Source organism: Saccoglossus kowalevskii, chromosome 9 (genome assembly GCF_978046115.1).
Source record: "Saccoglossus kowalevskii chromosome 9, keSacKowa6.1, whole genome shotgun sequence".
Lineage (NCBI taxonomy): Eukaryota > Metazoa > Hemichordata > Enteropneusta > Harrimaniidae > Saccoglossus > Saccoglossus kowalevskii.
The window spans coordinates 14,595,035-14,615,192 of NC_140649.1; the positions used below are offsets into that span (position 1 = coordinate 14,595,035).

General features: G+C 34.4%; 1 protein-coding gene across 2 annotated transcripts in view; it reads right to left on the minus strand.

Moving 5' to 3' along the window:
* The window catches only part of LOC100376333 (uncharacterized), a 66,640-nt gene that overhangs the window by 38,070 nt on the left and 8,412 nt on the right, over positions 1-20,158 (minus strand). For both annotated transcript variants that reach the window (XM_085503186.1, XM_078012267.2), the window contains exons 2-3: positions 6,833-6,914; positions 908-984 (exon numbers count right to left, since the gene is read on the minus strand). In XM_085503186.1, coding sequence (XP_085359312.1) covers positions 908-984; positions 6,833-6,914 — 159 coding nt within the window. The remainder of the gene's footprint in view (positions 1-907; positions 985-6,832; positions 6,915-20,158) is intronic.

The following is a 20,158-nucleotide window of genomic DNA, read 5'->3' on the forward strand; positions in this document are numbered from 1 at the left end:
ATTCTCCAAATGCCGTTGTGTTTGTCACATCTCTTGTCCAATGCCTTCATTATAACATGTCCATGTCCCTGAGATAATACAGGTATGCATATTAAAGATCAAGTGATATGTTGCGTTGCGATTGCGATTCATTGCGATTTCACTGGGATATTCATTGCGATTTCACTGGGATATTCATTGCGATTTCCCTGGGATATTCATTGCGATTTTACATGGATATTCATTGCGATTTCACTGGGATATTCATTGCGATTTCACTGGGATATTCATTGCGATTTCACTGGGATATTCATTGCGATTTCATTGGGGTATTCATTGCAATTTCACTGGGATATTCATTGCGATTTGACTGAGATATTCATTGCGATTTGACCGAGATATTTATTGCGATTTGACTGAGATATTTATTGCGATTTGACTGGGATATTCATTGCGATTTCACTGGGATATTCATTGCGTTGTCCCTGGGATATTCATTGCGATTTCCCTGGGATATTCATTGCAATTTTACAGGGATATTCATTGCGATTTCACTGGGATATTCATTGCGATTTCACTGGCATATTCATTTCGATTTTACAGGGATATTCATTGTGATTTCACTGGGATATTCATTGAGATTTCACTGGGATATTCATTGCGATTTCACTGGGATATTCATTGTGAATAGGGGAGGATTTCTCAGCAGAAAGTGAGGTTTTGTTAAACGTTAAAGGGGCACCTTCCAGTTAAGCCTAATCTCACAACAAATTTACTTTCTGGATTAAAATAACAATGGATAACAAAAGATAAATTAACATTGTAAACAACATAAACAATAGTGTCCCATGATTCTTTGGTGCAATCCATGGGATTGAGTAGTTCCCCTTTAAATAGTTAGTTGATCATGATAAGGCTTGCTACCCACCTCATTGAGTGCATTGCACCACAATCTAACAGCTGGGCCTGCCTCTACAAAAAAGTTATCTTCGTGGTTTGGATAACCTGCAATAGAGGGAAAAAATATGAATTTTCAAATCTATCTATCTTAACAGCCATTGCCATCAAATTTTATAAACAAAATGAGTGTATATACATTGTATGAAGTAAATCAAGGGCCACAACACTTTGTGCCTCAAGTCACCAATACAGTTGCATACAATTTTATATAAAATTTAATTCTTTTTATATTTTCTTTCCAGCAGTCAACAAGCTGACTGAACTTGATTTTGGGGGATTCAATTTCCCTACAAAATCAGTTCTGTCAGAGTGCACAATAAAGTACAATAGATTACTATAAAAATACTTTATTTTCGCTGGAATTAATTTTCGCTGAAAAAGCTTTTTGGGTGTTTTGTATGGAATTTATTTTCATTGATTTTTGACGAGTTAAATGTGAGACATAGGAAAAAAAAGTATATTCACTGGATTTCATTTTCACTGAAGCATCCCTTCAATGAAAATAGCGAGAATAAATTCTAAGTGAAAATAAAGTATTCTACAGTACTGTAAAATCATAGTGTAGACCACTGTAGCAACTTTAAAACTATGTTTTTAAAACTGTGAACAAGTTTACTTTGATGGTTGGGCCTTTGTTAATACAAATTTGCAGCTGTTGATACATTGTAGTTGTACATACATTGTATAAGCTGTCAGAGTAGTACCATCAAATCTGTATTAGAAGCCGCATTCCTGATAGAAGACGCACCCATTCTTTTTGAATAATTGAGAACCAAAATCATAATTTCTCATATGTGTAGATGCTCTAATGGAAGCCGCATCCTTTTTGTTGTATTGTAACATTTTAATAGAAGCCGTGGTTTCTAATACAGATTTCACAGTACACTGTATAGCTGATTCATTCTTATAAATACAATATGGATGTAAACATATTTTTTTAATAATATTGATTTATCATAAAGCTAATCAAAGAAAGCTTAGAAAGAACTCTCGTGTGCTGAGAGTATTGAAGATACATTAAAAATTAATTCAAAATTACTTGTACATGAGATATTGATGGAAAAGCTGAAAACTAATTATGTAAATCAGGTAACTAATATGAACAGAACAGAACAAAAAAATTATGAATTATTATGCTAATTAAAGAATTAATATGAACAAATGTTAACCCAAAATTAATCAGGCCTGTATATTGTCCTAGAGCATTTTTGTACCAAATTTTATTCAAATGTGATGATCAGTAATTGAGATATCAGTGTTAATTAATTATGTTAATTAGGTGTTTAATAAGCATAAATATTTACCTAAAACTAATTGAGTTTCTGCATAGTTCTCTTTAAAAGTTTCATTAAAATCCAATTTGTGGTTCTTTATATATCAGTGGAACATTATGCAAATTAGGTAATTAATATCCAATTAATACTAATCAGGTAATTAATATGTACTGATATTACCCTAAAAACTATCAGGTCTGTGCAGTGTCCTGTGACATCTATGTACCAAGTGTCATTGAAATGTGATGATTACTACTTGAAATATCAAAGGCTGAAAATTAATTAATTATGCAAATTAGGTAATTAATATATACTGATATTACCCTAAAACCTATCAGGTCTGTGCAGTGTCCTATGACATCTATGTACCAAATTGCATTGAAATGTGATGATTACTACTTGAAATATCAAAAGCTGAAAATTAATTAATTATGCAAATTAGGTAATTAATATGCACTCATATTACCCTAAAAACTATCAGGTCTGTGCAGTGTCCTATGACATATATGTACCAAGTGTCATTGAAATGTGACAATTACTACTTGAAATATCAAAAGCTGAAAATTAAATAATTATGCAAATTAGGTAATTAATATCTACTGATATTACTCTAAAAACTATCAGGTCTGTGCAGTGTCCTATGACATCTATGTACCAAATTTCATTGAAATGTGATGATTAGTACTTGAGACATCAGTGGAAAAGCCGAAAATTGATTAATCATTATGCAAATTAGTTAATTAAAATTACAAAGATTTTTACCCAAAACTAATCAAATCTGCGCATTAGTTTGAAGCATCTATGTGCCAAGTTTCATCAAAATCCAATGAGTGGTTCTTTAGATATCAGTAGAACAGTCATGGAACAGCTAAAAATTAATTAGGTAATTAATATGCATGGATTTTTACCAAAACCTAATCAAATCTGCGCATTGGCCCAGAGCATCTATGCACCAAGTTTCATCAAAAATCAATGTATGGTTCTTGAGATATCAGTGGAACAGGCGGACACACACACAGACACCCCCCCCCCCCCACACACACACACAGACAGACAGACAGACACACTAACTGCAAAAACTCCCTTTTTGTGCTTCGCACACGGGAGTCAAAAATGATGTATTTGCGGCACACACATTATTCAGTAGCTAAAAAATCAAAACCAGTCATACACACGTGCATGTACTAAACAAACCAGTGCACATGTGTAATACAGAATGTCATTGTACATAGTATCATCAATGAAATACACACATGTGTGCTACAATGATAAATCACAGTCTAATAATAAATCTATAAATAATACACTATCAAACAACAATACTACAAATTACATGTTCTCATCCATAATGCATCTTTTAAGATTTTCAATTTTATTTTTACTAGTCTGATGCAAGACTACGAAATACAATATTTTTCGAAATTGTGCCACACGCAAAATTATGCAATTTCATGATTTTTATTTACTTAGAGAGCATAATTATTACAAATAAAATATATAAATTTATACTAAATATACAATTTCAAGTTTCAAGTCGGCAAAAATAAATTCCGGCTGAAACAAAATATTCCCAGTACACACACACACTTCAAGGCAACAAGGACGGAGGTTTTCCCGATTATAAAACCATTGTATAAGCAATTCCAATTTGATTTCATGATTGAAAATGGCAATTTTAAAAGTGCAGTGCATTGTAAATTACATGTATATCAAGGGATTATAAGTCAAACTAGAAGTAGACCATATTAGTTACATATCAGATCATCAGACAGCACGTTTGAATGATGTTTCAGCTCATCTGTAAAACATGGTGTCAATTATTTATTTCTATAAACAAGACTAGTCACGAATACACAAAGAATGGCCTTTCCTAGCTTAAGAACATCTGATGAATATAAAGAAGCCCCCACAAAGTCTGTGACACTGTAAAAGGCATCAGCATTCAAACTCAAGGTAAATTTTATATATGTTTGCAGTTCCATAGGCCTTGTATACATGAACCCTAAAGGTCATACATCCTGGTATTTCTGGGGGTATTATTTCCCAAAAGTAGATAATGATTTTTGCCATGTTGAACTGTTTATAGAACAAGTCATTGTCAATGACACGTCCCCGTTCCGTTCATATTTGAGTGACATATACATTCAAAGCAGATCATGACCGAAATGCACCTGCATATGTACAACACATTGTTCTAAATCTGAACAAAATCCATCCATGCATGACCGAGATCAGGTTCCGGAATTGTGAAAATACGTGATTTTGATGCATTTTCGGCCTTAAAATGGCCATCATTCAGCTATTGTTAAGCGGATCATGAAACAAATGCACATATCTATTTGTGACATGATGTACCATGTGTGTGTGAAGTTTGAACTCGATCAATCCAAGCATGTCTCAGATACGGATCCAGAACTGAATTCATTAAAACAAAATGGCCACCAGTCGGCCATTTCAAACCCGATCCAAAAAAAAAAAATGACGTGCATCAAGGTCATATTATGTTTAATGTATGTATCAAATTTGAACGAAATCCGCCCATGCATAACTGAGATCCGGGTCCGGAATGGTGAAAATGTGTGATTTTGATGCATTTTCGGCCTTAAAATGGTCGCTATTTGGCTATCGTTAATCAGATCATGAAAAAAATGCATGTGCATATGTCCCATATAATGTGTGATGTATGAGTGAAGTTTGAACTTAATCGGTCCATGCATGTTCGAGATACAGGTGATCACGGACGCACGCACGCACGGACGCACACAGGGCAAAACATAAGTCCCCGTTTTCGGACTACGTCCGAACGGGGACTAATAACTGGTTGCATTTTGTGCAGAAAATAATTGAAAACTTGTCATTGATAGTAAATTTAAAAAGAAACTGCCTCTACTCTTCTATTATTGCTCTTCTGTTTGTTTTTTTATTTCGTCTGCACCTATATTACACCCACTACACACTATGCATAGTCATTACAAATATAGAATGATTCAAAATAAAAAAAAAATAAACAAATATATAACTATAACCAGAGGTACATTACTTGGGGTTTGTAACTACGGTGACATGATACCAAGATCCCGTCACAATCTCGCTCTCGCATAAGCGTTCCAACTCAGAAAAATGCGAATGCGCATGCCCGAGGTAACTAGGATACTGGGATGTCCAGGTGGATCAAAATAGCTGCCCACGATATGATGGATTACGAGAACTATATTTTCTGTACATTTTCGATGTATTACATTTTTCACTATGATAGTGACAAGAAAAGTTTTATTTTTTCATTACAAACCTTGAACATTGATATATGTCATGTCAGAAGGACGTAGCCTCAGTCTCGCTATCTACGAGAAGAGACTTGAATGGGATCTTGACATGATGTCACCATACAGTACTATGCGAGTTGCAAACCCCAAGTAATGTACCTCTGCTATAACCAAGAATGACACATAATTTAGAATTAACTAGCTTGTCTATAAATGTACTACTGTCTTTTAGCAGATCCCTATCAATATTACTTCTTTGAATGCCATATTTTTTTTCCCGCCAAAATTTCAGAGCAACATTTTACACATTTTTGAGCATTTTCTGTAATTTCTTTGTTAGTTTTGGAACAAATGGACATAATTTTCTATTGGCTGCAGTTTTTTATCAAAATTGTTGAAAAAATTTTGATTTTCTGAAAATACAAAGTTGATTTTGGCATTCAAAGAGTAAATAAACATTTAGAGATTATAAACGGTAAGCAAGGCTGTTTGGTAGTGGATGTAAGACCTCTCTGGGAAAAATTAGCATATTTGGCGGGAGATAATAACCGAGCACATTCCAGTATTAAAATGCACTCCATAGAACGAACGTACACATAGATGAACAAGGCACATGACAAAATCAACAATAATTTAAGGATATAATCATACAAAATTTCTGCACATAAATGAAGCAAAAAAAGGAGCAAGAAATACAATGCTTTATAGTCGTGATTTGATTTACGACGGACGGGACAATGATCTCACATGTTCGATCTGAACACGAGAATGCAATGAACTCGCATGTTTTTCGCAAAATGCACAATGCATTAACATTTTTGGCAATAAAAATTTGTATTAATACTTTTACTAGGTTTCCCTGTTTTGATCAGTTGATCACACAGCGCAATCACAATACTATGTCGTGTCATCTCAATTGATCTCAATCTCTGTTTATTCAGTTTCAGGGGCAGGATTCACAGGTCTTCTTGTGCCAGATACAAGATGTTGAACAGTTGGATAGTTTCAGACTAACCATGTTATAATAGTTGCTGTATGAGCCTTCCCAATAAATATTTGAACAAGGTACTGTAGAATACTTTATTTTCGCTTGGAATTTATTTTCGCTATTTTCGCTGATGGGAGGATTCCGTGAAAATAAAATCTAGCGAATATACTTTTTTTCATATATTTCACATTAAACTCATCAAAAATCAGTGAAAATAAATTCCATACAAAACGCTCAAAATGCCTTTTCAGCGAAAATTAATTCCAGCGAAAATAAACTATTCCACAGTATATACATGATATTGGAGAACTGACATAAAGAATTATCTATTTATAAATGCGAATAAATTTAAATGACGATATTCCTACCTGAGGGGCAGAGTAATCGGAATTCATGTTCCGCGGCCAGTAACAGCTGCAATAGTACACATCCATCTTGTTGGCTACCGCTCTGATGCAGAAAAAAACAAAAACAGTAATGAACACATGATAGTGAATAAAGAACTTTTAGTAGATTTCCTTCTAAGGGAAAACTCAAACACTGTATTTGCTCTATTACAGGGGACAAGGGTTCCAGGAAATAAAAAAGGCATTTTATGTTTTTATAGGAAATAAAATAAAAGTTTACAGTGAAAAAAAAAAGGTTTTTACACTTTACAGATAAAGCAAATTCCTTTTAATGTGGAAAATGCTTTATACGCTTACAAAAAATAAGATCTTTGTACAAATTACGGGCGAATAAAATAACTGATTACATTTTACACCTTGCCCCTGTCTATGATTTTATGTTTTATATTTATTTAAATTACATTATTACGAAAATAAGAACAATTGATTACAGCTTACGAAAATACCCCTTGCCGACCCTCATTACATGTACACCTCCATTAGGCACCAAATTAATATTACATTTAGTGTGTACATAATCATTAAAATTAATAGTCCATAATTATACCAATATCATTTATATAAGTTACAATGAGTTACTAGAACAAATATGGTACTGTATTTGCTTTATAAGTAGCACTTCTGTAATAGAAGCACTATCATGTAAGCCACCAATTGCGCTCATTTTAAAACTGGATCATTAAATATGCCTTATGTCGCACACCAATATGATTTCTAAAATATACTGTGGAGTACTTTATTTTCTCTTGGAATTAATTTTCGCTATTTTCGCTGAAGGAATGATTCAGTGAAAACAAAATCCAGCGAATATACCTTTTTTCCTATCATTTACATTCATTACTAAAAATCAGTAAAAATAAATTCCATACAACACACCTAAAAAGTCTTTTCAGCGAAAATTAATTCCAGTGAAAATAAAGTATTTTACAGCAGCATAAATTGCAAATGCACTACTAATAGAACAAATATGGTATTACCCGGCACCTGCCAGCCCACTCACACATAACATTACATCTAACTCACAGTTACTGTATTTGTTCCATTAGTAGCACATGCAGTTTAATACGTAAATGCAATACACCTGTAAGTACATGTATCTCTATGCTAAAATTCACCAGGCAGTATACAATAAACGCAGTTTTTTTAGTTTATGTGCAATTCTATTGAAAATACACTTCTATTAGAGCAAATACATGTACAGTATATATAATTTCATGTAGGATAAATTTATTTACTATTAAATTAACTATAACTAAAATTATTATACATCTGTCATCTTAACGCTACAAGTTACAGCGTGGCGTAATTTTACGGGTATTTACTTCATACCATATAAGGAAATGTAAATTCCAAATATGGAATGACTATGCGCGTAAGCGTTCTCTAATAATAAAAACAAACATGGCTGCCACCATGGTTTGGCCGGACTCCACACAAAGAAGTTTGCTGATTCTGTTCAAATTTTTTTTTGAATTTAGGCATTCCAATGATGTATCCTTGGAAGGAAAATATGTACGCTATTGCATCGACCTCCTCTGCGCATCGGTCGATACTTCCGCTGTACTGTCATTGTGCATATTTTGAGGTACATGTATCTTTGTAATAACCTCATATTATTATATATCTATGCTCTTTGAGATTTTTGAGATTTCAAAGTGAATTAATAGAAATTTTATAATGGTGTATGATGCTGGATGCCATTTTTGTTTACTGTTCCCACTTATCATACATGTATTTACTAAAACTCAAAGCAATCCAGAAAGCCCCCAGTAATACAACACTTGTTTTAACAAGCAGCCTCTCGGCTGAGATAGCTTCGCTGTTAGCAATGCACATTTCAATTATAGAACTGAAAATATGATTAGAAAATGAACAATATGTATAGTATGTATAGCAATCGGACTTGCTGTTTTTTAACAAGAATTCAAAAATATCACTTTTTACCAAAAATGACATAAATATTCATCAAAATTAGATAATTGAAGATATCATCACAAAATGAACAAATCTGAGAAAGGTCCACATGTAGTATCTATATATGTAATATCAAAGCAATTGGACTTGCTGTTTTGAACAAGAATTCAAAAATATCACTTTTTACCAACAATGACATAAATATTCATCAAAATTAGATAATTAAAGATATCATCACGAAATGAACAAATCTGAGAAAGGTTCACACGTAGTATCTATATATGTAATATCAAAGCAATTGGACTTACGGTTTTTAACAAGAAGTCGAAAATATCACTTTTTACCAAAAATTACAAAAATATGCACCAAAATTAGAGAATTGAAGATATCATCATGAAATGAACAAATCTAAGAGAGATCTACCCCAGGTACATACACACCAAGTTTCAAAGCATTCAGGCTTGTAGTTTTCAAGAAGAAGTCGAAAAAGTAAAACATTGACACGGACGACGACGGACGCCGACAAACAATCACTCATATGATAAGCTCCGCTCGACAAAGTCGACAGCGGAGCTCATAAAAAAAATATCACAAAATACATGCATTCGCCCTCAGTGTGCCCTCCAATAAGACTGACTGTGTAGTAATCCTGAATCAAAATGGTAGTATAAATTCCATAACTATGTTTTTTTCAAGATCACTATATCAATGTATGATTTCCTGTTCGTAAATTAGCACAACTAGTTGCCTCACAGCAAAACCTCGAATGTCAGTGATGCGTTGTATCGACACACTGCTCCCCTCTGTATATGACTCTATTGCGACGCTAAATGTAATTCCAAGAATGCAATGCAGAAAACAACGCATACATGAAATATCAAACAATGATGCAAGAATATGAAATATTCATATACTGCATCACGACGTACAACACGAACAACCGATTGCTTCCAGCAAAACAGTGTTTTTGAGATCAGTTTACAGGATTGCAGGGGCTGCTTTGCAGCTGTACTCATAGTATGCAATTGATACCATGGATTGTGTTGAAAAATGACCAAAGTGTGAAGCAGATGACAGAATAATCTTTTAAACAAAAACAAAAACAAGCAGCCTGTCGGCTGAGATAGCTCCGCTGTTAGCAATGCACATGGCAATTAAAGAACAGAAGATATCATTAGAAAATGAACAAATCTGAGAGAGGTCCACATGTAGTACCTATATGTATAATATATCAAAGCAATTGGATTTGCGGTTTTCAACAAGAAGTCGAAAATATCACTTTTTACCAAAAATTACAAAAATATTCATCAAAATTAGAGAATTAAAGATATCATTATGAAATGAACAAATCTGAGAGAGGTCCACATGTAGTACCTATATATGTAATATCAAAGCAATTGGACTTGCGGTTTTCAACAAGAAGTCGAAAATATCACTTTTTACCAAAAATTACAAAAATATTCACCGAAATTAGAGAATTAAAGATATCATTACAAAATGAACAAATCTGAGAGAGGTCCACATGTAGTACCTATATATGTAATATCAAAGCAATTGGACTTGCGGTTTTCAACAAGAAGTCGAAAATATCACTTTTTACCAAAAATTACAAAAATATTCACCAAAATTAGAGAATTAAAGATATCATTACAAAATGAACAAATCTGAGAGTGGTCGACATGTAGTACCTATATACGTAATATCAAAGCAATTGGACTTGCGGTTTTCAACAAGAAGTCGAAAATATCACTTTTTACCAAAAATTACAAAAATATTCACCAAAATTAGAGAATTAAAGATATCATTACAAAATGAACAAATCTGAGAGAGGTCCACCTATAGTACCTATATATGTAATATCAAAGCAATTGGACTTGCAGTTTTCAACAAGAAGTCGAAAATATCACTTTTTACCAAAAATTACAAAAATATTCACCAAAATTAGAGAATTGAAGATATCATTACAAAATGAACAAATCTGAGAGAGGTCGACATGTAGTACCTATATATGTGATATCAAAGCAATTGGACTTGCGGTTTTCAACAAGAAGTCGATAATATCACTTTTTACCAAAAATGACAAAAATATTCACCAAAATTAGAGAATTAAAGATATCATTACAAAATGAACAAATCTGAGAGAGGTCCACATGTAGTACCTATATATGTAATATCAAAGCAATTGCACTTGCGGTTTTCAACAAGAAGTCGAAAATATCACTTTTTACTAAAAATGACAAAAATATTCACCAAAATTAGAGAATTGAAGATATCATCATGAAATGAACAAATCTGAGAGAGGTTTACCCAAGGTACATATACACCAAGTATCAAAGCATTCAGGCTTGTAGTTTTCAAGAAGAAGTCGAAAAAGTAAAACATTGACACGGACGACGGACGACGACGACGACGACGGACGACGACGGACAATCACTCATATGATAAGCTCCGCTCGACAAAGTCGACAGCGGAGCTAAAAACAGAGAAACTATCTAAGCCTTGCCTAAATAAGGGATTCAGATATGTGAGATGGACTATATGTTCAAATTCTTTGGTTTAACTTATTTCCTGCAAGTCCAATGTACATTCACATGACCAGACTAATTAAAAACATTTTGACCTGTATATAATGACCACCTGCCCATAGTGACCACCTCTGGGCAGTCCCAATGCAAACTACATGTAAAGTGACCTGTGTATAATGACCACCTGCCCATAGTGACCACCTCTGGGCAGTCCCAATGCAAATTACAAGTAAAGTGACCTGTATATAGTGACCACCTCTGGGCAGTCCCAATGCAAACTACATGTAAAGTGACCTGTGTATAAAGACCACTTGTCCATAGTGACCACCTCTGGGCAGTCCCAATGCAATTTACAAGTAAAGTGACCTGTGTATAAAGACCACCTGTCCATAGTGACCACCTCTGGGCAGTCCCAATGCAATTTACAAGTAAAGTGACCTGTGTATAAAGACCACCTGTCCATAGTGACCACCTCTGGGCAGTCCCAATGCAATTTACAAATAAAGTGACCTGTGTATAATGACCACCTGTCCATAGTGACCACCTCAGGGTAGTCCCAATGCAATTTACAAGTAAAGTGACCTGTGTATAAAGACCACCTGTCCATAGTAACCACCTCTGGGCAGCCCCAATGCAATTTACAAGTAAAGTAGCCTGTATATAAAGACCACCTGTCCATAGTGACCACCTCAGGGTAGTCCCAATGCAATTTACAAGTAAAGTGACCTGTGTATAAAGAGCACCTGTCCATAGTGACCACCTCTGGGCAGTCCCAATGCAATTTACAAATAAAGTGACCTGTGTATAAAAGACCACCTGTCCACAGTGACCACCTCTGGGCAGTCCCAATACAATTTACAAGTAAAGTGACCTGTGTATAAAGACCACCTGGCCATAGTGACCACCTCTGGGCAGTCGCAATGCAATTTACAAGTAAAGTGACCTGTGTATAATGACCACCTGTCCACAGTGACCACCTCTGGGCAGTCCCAATGCTATTTACAAGTAAAGTGACCTCTGTATAAAGACCAACTGTCCATAGTGACCACCTTTGTGTCGTCCCAATGCAATTTACAAGTAAAGTGGCCTGTATATAAAGACCACCTGTCCACAGTGACCACCTCTGGGCAGTCGCAATGCAATTTACAAGTAAAGTGACCTGTGTATAATGACCACCTGTCCACAGTGACCACCTATGGGCAGTCCCAATGCTATTTACAAGTAAAGTGACCTGTGTATAAAGACCACCTGCCCATAGTGACCACCTCTGGGCAGTCCCAATGCAATTTACAAGTAAAGTGACCTGTGTATAAAAGACCACCTGTCCATAGTAACCACCTCTGGGCAGCCCCAATGCAATTTACAAGTAAAGTGACCTGTGTATAAAGACCACCTGTCCATAGTGACCACCTCTGGGCAGTCCCAATGCTATTTACAAGTAAAGTGACCTGTGTATAAAGACCACCTGTCCATAGTGACCACCTCTGGGCAGTCCCAATGCAATTTACAAGTAAAGTGACCTGTGTATAAAGACCACCTGTCCATAGTGACCACCTCTGGGCAGTCCCAATGCTATTTACAAGTAAAGTGACCTGTGTATAATGACCACCTGTCCATAGTGACCACCTCTGGGCAGTCCCAATGCAATTTACAAGTAAAGTGACTTGTGTATAATGACCACCTGTCCACAGTGACCACCTCTGGGCAGTCCCAATGCAATTTACAAGTAAAGTGACCTGTGTATAAAGACCACCTGTCCATAGTGACCACCTCTGGGCAGTCCCAATGCTATTTACAAGTAAAGTGACCTGTGTATAAAGACCACCTGTCCATAGTGACCACCTCTGGGCAGTCCCAATGCAATTTACAAGTAAAGTGACCTGTGTATAAAGACCACCTGTCCATAGTGACCACCTTTGTGTTGGCACATATGCATTTCATTATACTTGATTGTTTTAGTAAATCAAGTGATAAACCAGGCAGTTTGCAGCGGAATAATGTATTTGAAAGTGTTTCTGTACAGTTCATTATATACATGTATTTGTAAAACATAATAAATTCTGGCGACAAACAATTTTCTACTTGACGCCAAAATTTGGGTCCGACATTTTGCACATTTCCATGTACTTTTCTACTTTTTTTGTATTAATTTTGAACAAAACAAATATAATAACTCATTTACAACATGACTTGAACAAAAATACGCAAAAACGTTATGCGGGTTTATTATTTTAAAAAGGTGACAAAATTTTACTTTTTCGCTCAAGGGGATCGATGATAACACTTTGTTTAATAATTAAGTGCAAATTATTTATAAACTTTTATTGTGTTTCTGCCACAAAATGCTGACTGAATCGGTGCAGACTATTAGAGTAGATTTGGCAGAATTGGAAAGTAGACTAGCTTTTAACCTGGCAAAGTGTTATAGCTCAATTTTTGTAACAAGCTTTGTGATCAAATCATGATTTCCAGTTGTTCAGCAACTTAATCCCTTGAGCAAATAAAGACATAAAATATGTAATCACATCATAATCCCAGTTCCCTGAGAACAACTTAAAGATGGAGAATTTTCCTGAAATGCAGCTAAACTATTCCCTATAACAGTGATATCTGAAAAACAAATTGTGGGTACAAGGACCACAACCAAGGCTACCACACTAAAATCATTGTTTCCATGGAACCAAGTTTAATTGATGAAACATTTGATTTCACAAGCTGTAGGCAACAACTTTAATTGCGAGCTAAACATTAATTTTGATAGCATTTTCCCCTTTAGAAATTTCCATTGAACTAACGTGCACGTGTAAGGAAAAAACAATCAGCATAAATTTTCAGAAACAAATTTTAAATTGCAAATATTAAGACAGGGACAGGGTTTACACCTCAACATAATGGTATCTTGCATGAAACATCCAACTCTGCTGATGGGAAGAACTCGCGTGGTGGTGTTCCAATTTTGAAAAGCCGGCGATGGACGCTAGTCTGAAAGCAACAGTGCTAACTGACTAGTAAATTTGCTCGCTTAACGCACTGCACTGGTATTTGAATGTTACCGGTACATGCGAAGGTTGTATAAACTGATACATGTATCCATCCTATCTACCTCTCTTGAAAGAGGGTACCACCATAATATAGCCATAACAATCTAAAACATGTACCATTAAATTTAATGATCAAGTGTATTTATGCGCGAGTAATTGCATCATACAATTCGTCTTTTACAGAATCCCTTGGCATCTACACTGTCTGGCAACCTTTAATATGACCTATTTCTTCGTTTACGATAAGAATTAAGGTTATATCCTCAAAATGCAATTTTTGGATTAAATGGCTTGTTGTATTCAGTGTAACTGACGGAAATGATAAAAACTGGGATAACGTTGGGAAATGTGTTTATTGTTTCAGAGAAGTGGTTGCTTTGTATACCTGCTCCATAATACTTCATCAACTGATGAAGGTGGTCGCACATGGTTACAAAAATAATTTCTTTATACTTTTTTCGGGAAATACTATAAACCACTTAAATTTCATGATTTGATGATTTCACGCCTTCCGTGAAGACAAAATTTTTGCGAATGCCGCTGACCATAGAGAAATTATCACTGACTCACGAGAGTGTACCTGTATATAAATTGTTCCCCCACGTACACTATTAAAATGAGTTTACGCATGGTACAACGATAACATGTTCGCCTACAGAGGTTGTGGGTTCAATTTCTAGAGCCAACTGCTTGCTTAGCAGTATAGATCAGAGTAGAGTCGTAGAGTCTGTCCTGCATTTCAAACACACTGTGTTAATAGGTTTGAAAGACTTGTTTGTACACATATGCACTTGCAATTCTCAGTACCTTGATTACAACACATCTTTTAAACTTCCAGGGGTTGATACACTTTTTGTTCTATAGTACAAACCACCCACAGTGCACAATGTGTAGTATGGCAAAAGAAAATACAATGAACTGTCTGTTCAGTTATCATAGAAGTAGAGACATAACTGCCATTCATTGTGTTGTGTATTTTCACTGACTAAAATTACAGAAATGCAGTTTTCAACATCTTTTTTGTTGCTAAATTTGTCATCTCTATTTGAATTTATTTTTTTGTTCAATTTTACACTTCACTGGAACACATCAACTCATCAAAATGTATTGAATATTGGTTGACCAATATATTTTAACTCAAAACATGTAACTAATGTTAGAAATACATCTCTTATTAGCCTCTTTTGACTGAGAATCTGAAAAGTGAACTATTTGCTCATATAATATTTATCTTTATTCAGCATCTTTTTTTATAACATGTCAAGTTCAGATATAGAACCAAGTTAAGATCATGCCCATTTATTTTTTTGTTTACTTACCCTCCGTTAAAATAATACACGAATTTTATTGTATTTTTATTAATACTAAGTGAGCTTATTTATGTTTTTTTAGCGGTTAAACCAAGACAAACTCTATCTAATTTATAACAAGATTAATATTTGCACATACTTAAAGAGGGGGAGTCGTCACATGCGCATGCGTCAGATTGGAAATAGATTTCGTTTTTTCTATGTATAACAAAAACACGTACAAATATGACATTGTTTGTTATAAATGATTTTTCAAAAAGCTGTAGTGGTTTACACCTCAAAATAATGGTATCTTCCATGAAGCATCCAACTCTGATGGGAAGAACTCGCATGATAATACACAATTTTTATTGTATTTTTATTAATACTAAGTGAGCTTATTTATGTCTTTTTAGCGGTTAAACCAAGACAAGCTCTATCTAATTTATAACAAGATCAATATTTGCACATACTTAAAGCGAGGGAGTCGTCACCTGCGCATGCGTCAGATGGCCATAGCATGTCATTATTTACAAACAAGTGTCCACCCATGAGCCTTTACGTTTTTTAGCATGTGTTGTTATCGTCGCTTGGGACTCAATTCCCACGTGTGCGTAGGTGACGACCCTTTCGCTTTAAATATTTCAACATTTTTTGGACAACAAGTTGATACGTGATAAAGCACAGTCAGTAGAACGTCAATCAGTTCACAGATTGTGAAGCAAATGTCTACTTCATTTATATCAGCCTTTTCCAGTGATACAATGTACAAAACACAGTGAAAACATGTTTGTGTTCAAGGTACTGAAAATTAGTATCTTATAGAAAAATATGAAAAGTCGGGCACGACAGCAGTGACAGTAATGTCTGTAAATGTCACCTGACAGAAAAATACTAAAAGATGACCATTTCTCAATATAGTTTGCAAAACATTGAAAGTCATATTTGTCGCTTTTTTAATGAGCAAATTGAGTTACCCAGGGTAGGCTTGACCACTTTTTTTTTGGCTGTTCGAGTACGATTTGATTTTGGGTCTACGGTTCATTTTCACAAATATATTATACTGGTTATTGCAAAAGGGTTTAAAGTTAAGCGCGAGTCTAGCTCAAGGCCTGTACAGTATAGATTATTGATAACTCCTATAAATATATAATGTATAACATTATTTTTCACTAAAATTTATCTAATCTTGAATTGGCGGTTATTTCATGCCTGTAGGACTACAGTCAAAATTCACAACTCACAAGATTATTAAAGATATGCTCCGAGAAGTTGTCATCTCAATTTTTAGACAGCTTTTGGGTTTTTTGGAGGGGTGGGGGAGGGGGGCAGGTTACCCCCAAACTAAATTTGATTGATGTGCAAGCCATGAAGCGTTCTGTGATGAGAAAACCTAATATTGTATCACTAGGTCTCAGACACGTATACTAACAAAAAGGTTAATTAGTATGGCTTGAACTGCTTCACAAATCATTATGGTTTGTAAGCAATGGAATCAGCTCAATTTTTCTTTTAATTGAAGGGCAGGGTTTGTCAGTCAATCATATCAAAGTGATTTAATATCAATTTTATTTCATTCCTAAACACAGTAAAGTAAAATTTATTTTAGCTGGAATTAATTTTCGCTGAAAAGACTTTAAAGGCCCAGGTATACTATAAATACGCTCCTAAACAATAGGGATTACTTCCTTGCTTGTCATGCTGTAGTAAACAGCTCCAGCCAAGCTCCGGTAAAAACACGTTTTCTCAAACTTACAGGTGGATTATGTCATGCCAAAGTGGATGTATGTGAATATGAATATAACAGCAGTGACTGTGAGTAGTATTTATGACAATAAATAGTGTACGAGCTGAGATTTTGGCGGATAAAAGTCAAAAACACGAACCGGGGAAAGGGACGCACTACTAATCTTGAATAATTAACTACTGTCAATCAAAGTCACATAATGATGGACTGCTGAAACAGGATGCGTCATAGGCTATGTAAGTGATTAACAACACTCATTAGCATAGCCACACCTCCAATTCACACTTGCCGGGGGCAAGTAAATTGGGCCTTTAAGTGTTTTGTATGGAATTTATTTTCACTGATTTTTGTCAAGTTGAATGTAAAATATAGGAAAAAAGGTATATTCACTGGATTTTATTCTCACTGAATCATTCCTTCAGCGAAAATAGCAAAAATTAATTTTAAGCGAAAATAAAGTATTTTACAGTATACTGTAAATGCATTAATTATTCACTAGATTTTAATTTTGCTATTTTCACTGATGAGTAAAATTTGCTAAATTAAATCTGTGTGAACAAATTCATAAAATTAAAACACAGTGAATATGCTCAAAACATCAAAATAGTGACATTATATTTAATGGTTTGACTGTAGTTTAACCAGACTATTTAAACACAATCATCCTATCGGCTGAGATAGCTTCGCTGTTAGCAATGCACATTTCAATTAAAGAACAGAAGATATCATTAGAAAATGAACAATATGCATAGTATCAAAGCAATTGGACTTGTCGTTTTTAACAAGAAGTCGAAAATATCACTTTTTACCAAAAATGACAAAAATATTCACCAAAATTAGAGAATTAAAGATATCATTACAAAATGAACAAATTTGAGAGAGATACACATGTAGTACCTATATATGTAATATCAAAGCAATTGGACTTGCGGTTTTTAACAAGAAGTTGAAAATATCACTTTTTACCAAAAATGACAAAAATATTCACCAAAATTAGAAAATTAAAGATATCATCATGAAATGAACAAATTTGAGAGTGGTCCACATGTAGTACCTATATATGTAATATCAAAGCAATCGGACTTACAGTTTTTAACAAGAAGTCGAAAATATCACTTTTTACCAAAAATGACAAAAATATTCACCAAAATTAGAGAATTAAAGATATCATTACAAAATGAACAAATCTGAGAGAGATTCACATGTAGTACCTATATATGTAATATCAAAGCAATTGGACTTGCGGTTTTTAACAAGAAGTCAAAAATATCACTTTTTACCAAAAATGACAAAAATATTCACCAAAGTTAGAGAATTGAAGATATCATTACAAAATGAACAAATCTGAGAGAGATACACATGTAGTATCTATATATGTAATATCAAAGCAATTGGACTTCGGTTTTTAACAAGAAGTCGAAATATCACTTTTTACCAAAAATGACAAAAATATTCACCAAAATTAGAGAATTGAAGATATCATTACAAAATGAACAAATTTGAGAGAGATACACATGTAGTACCTATATATGTAATATCAAAGCAATTGGACTTGCGGTTTTTAACAATAAGTCGAAAATATCACTTTTTACCAAAAATTACAAAAATATTCACCAAAATTAGAGAATTGAAGATATGATGAAATGAACAAATCTGAGAGAGGTCTACCCAAGGTACATATACACTAAGTATCAAAGCATTCAGGCTTGTAGTTTTCAAGAAGAAGTCGAAAAAGTAAAAAATTGGCACGAACACCGGACGACGCCGGACGACGCAGGACAATCACTCATATGATAAGCTCCGCTCGACAAAGTCAACAGCGGAGCTAACAAGTGTAGCACCCTCTATTGGTTTTTCGACATCCCCTAGTGGTCAAAATTATTTCTGACCTTATACATCTACCCATATGCACTTGTTCACCATCAACAGGGGAACACAATGTAGCGCCATCAATTAGTTGCTGAGCGCCCCCTAGTGGTAAAAATTAGTTCTGACCTGATACATCTCCCCACATGCACTTGTTCACCATCAACAGGGGAATACAAGTGTAGCGCCATCTATTGGTTGCTGAGCGCCCCCTAGTGGTGAAAATTATTTCTGACCTGATAATCTACCACATGCACTAGTTCACCAGCAAGTGTTGTACCATTTGATCATTTTATTTACCACATACACAAGTTAACTGAAGTGTAACATCCCTTAGTTATTGTAGAACATCTGTGCTCAACATTTATTTTTATCTGCATTCTGATTTTACAGATTCATGTATTTTCCTTGAAAATCCTACCACAGCACTGAAAACCCCAAAACAAATACAACGGACAATCAATTAATTCACACTTCAAAGCCTGTATTCAGATACAGATAGACTACCTGTCATATCGCACACTTCTACAAAGCAAGAAAGTACATGTGAACCAATGTACATGTAAAATTATGTCGTGCAGCCAAGATTAATAAAAGAAGAATAAATTGAATTAAGGTCTACACATAATCTCATTGAATTATTTTCAAATTTTTACACTGCCCCCTCAAGATTACCACCACCGGGAAAATAACTGACACTGTTATTCTGGAAAGGCTGCAAAATAATTTATCATGAAAACTGAAAATGTGGTTTAAAATAAATATATTTATTAAATGCAAAAAATAATGTGGACAGAAAAGAATGTAAAAGTTAAAGAAGTATACATAAATAAACTGTCATGCCTTTGTATTAATTACTACTCTCCCTTTAAGAAACTCTCCTCTAAGCATTTAACTTATCTCTT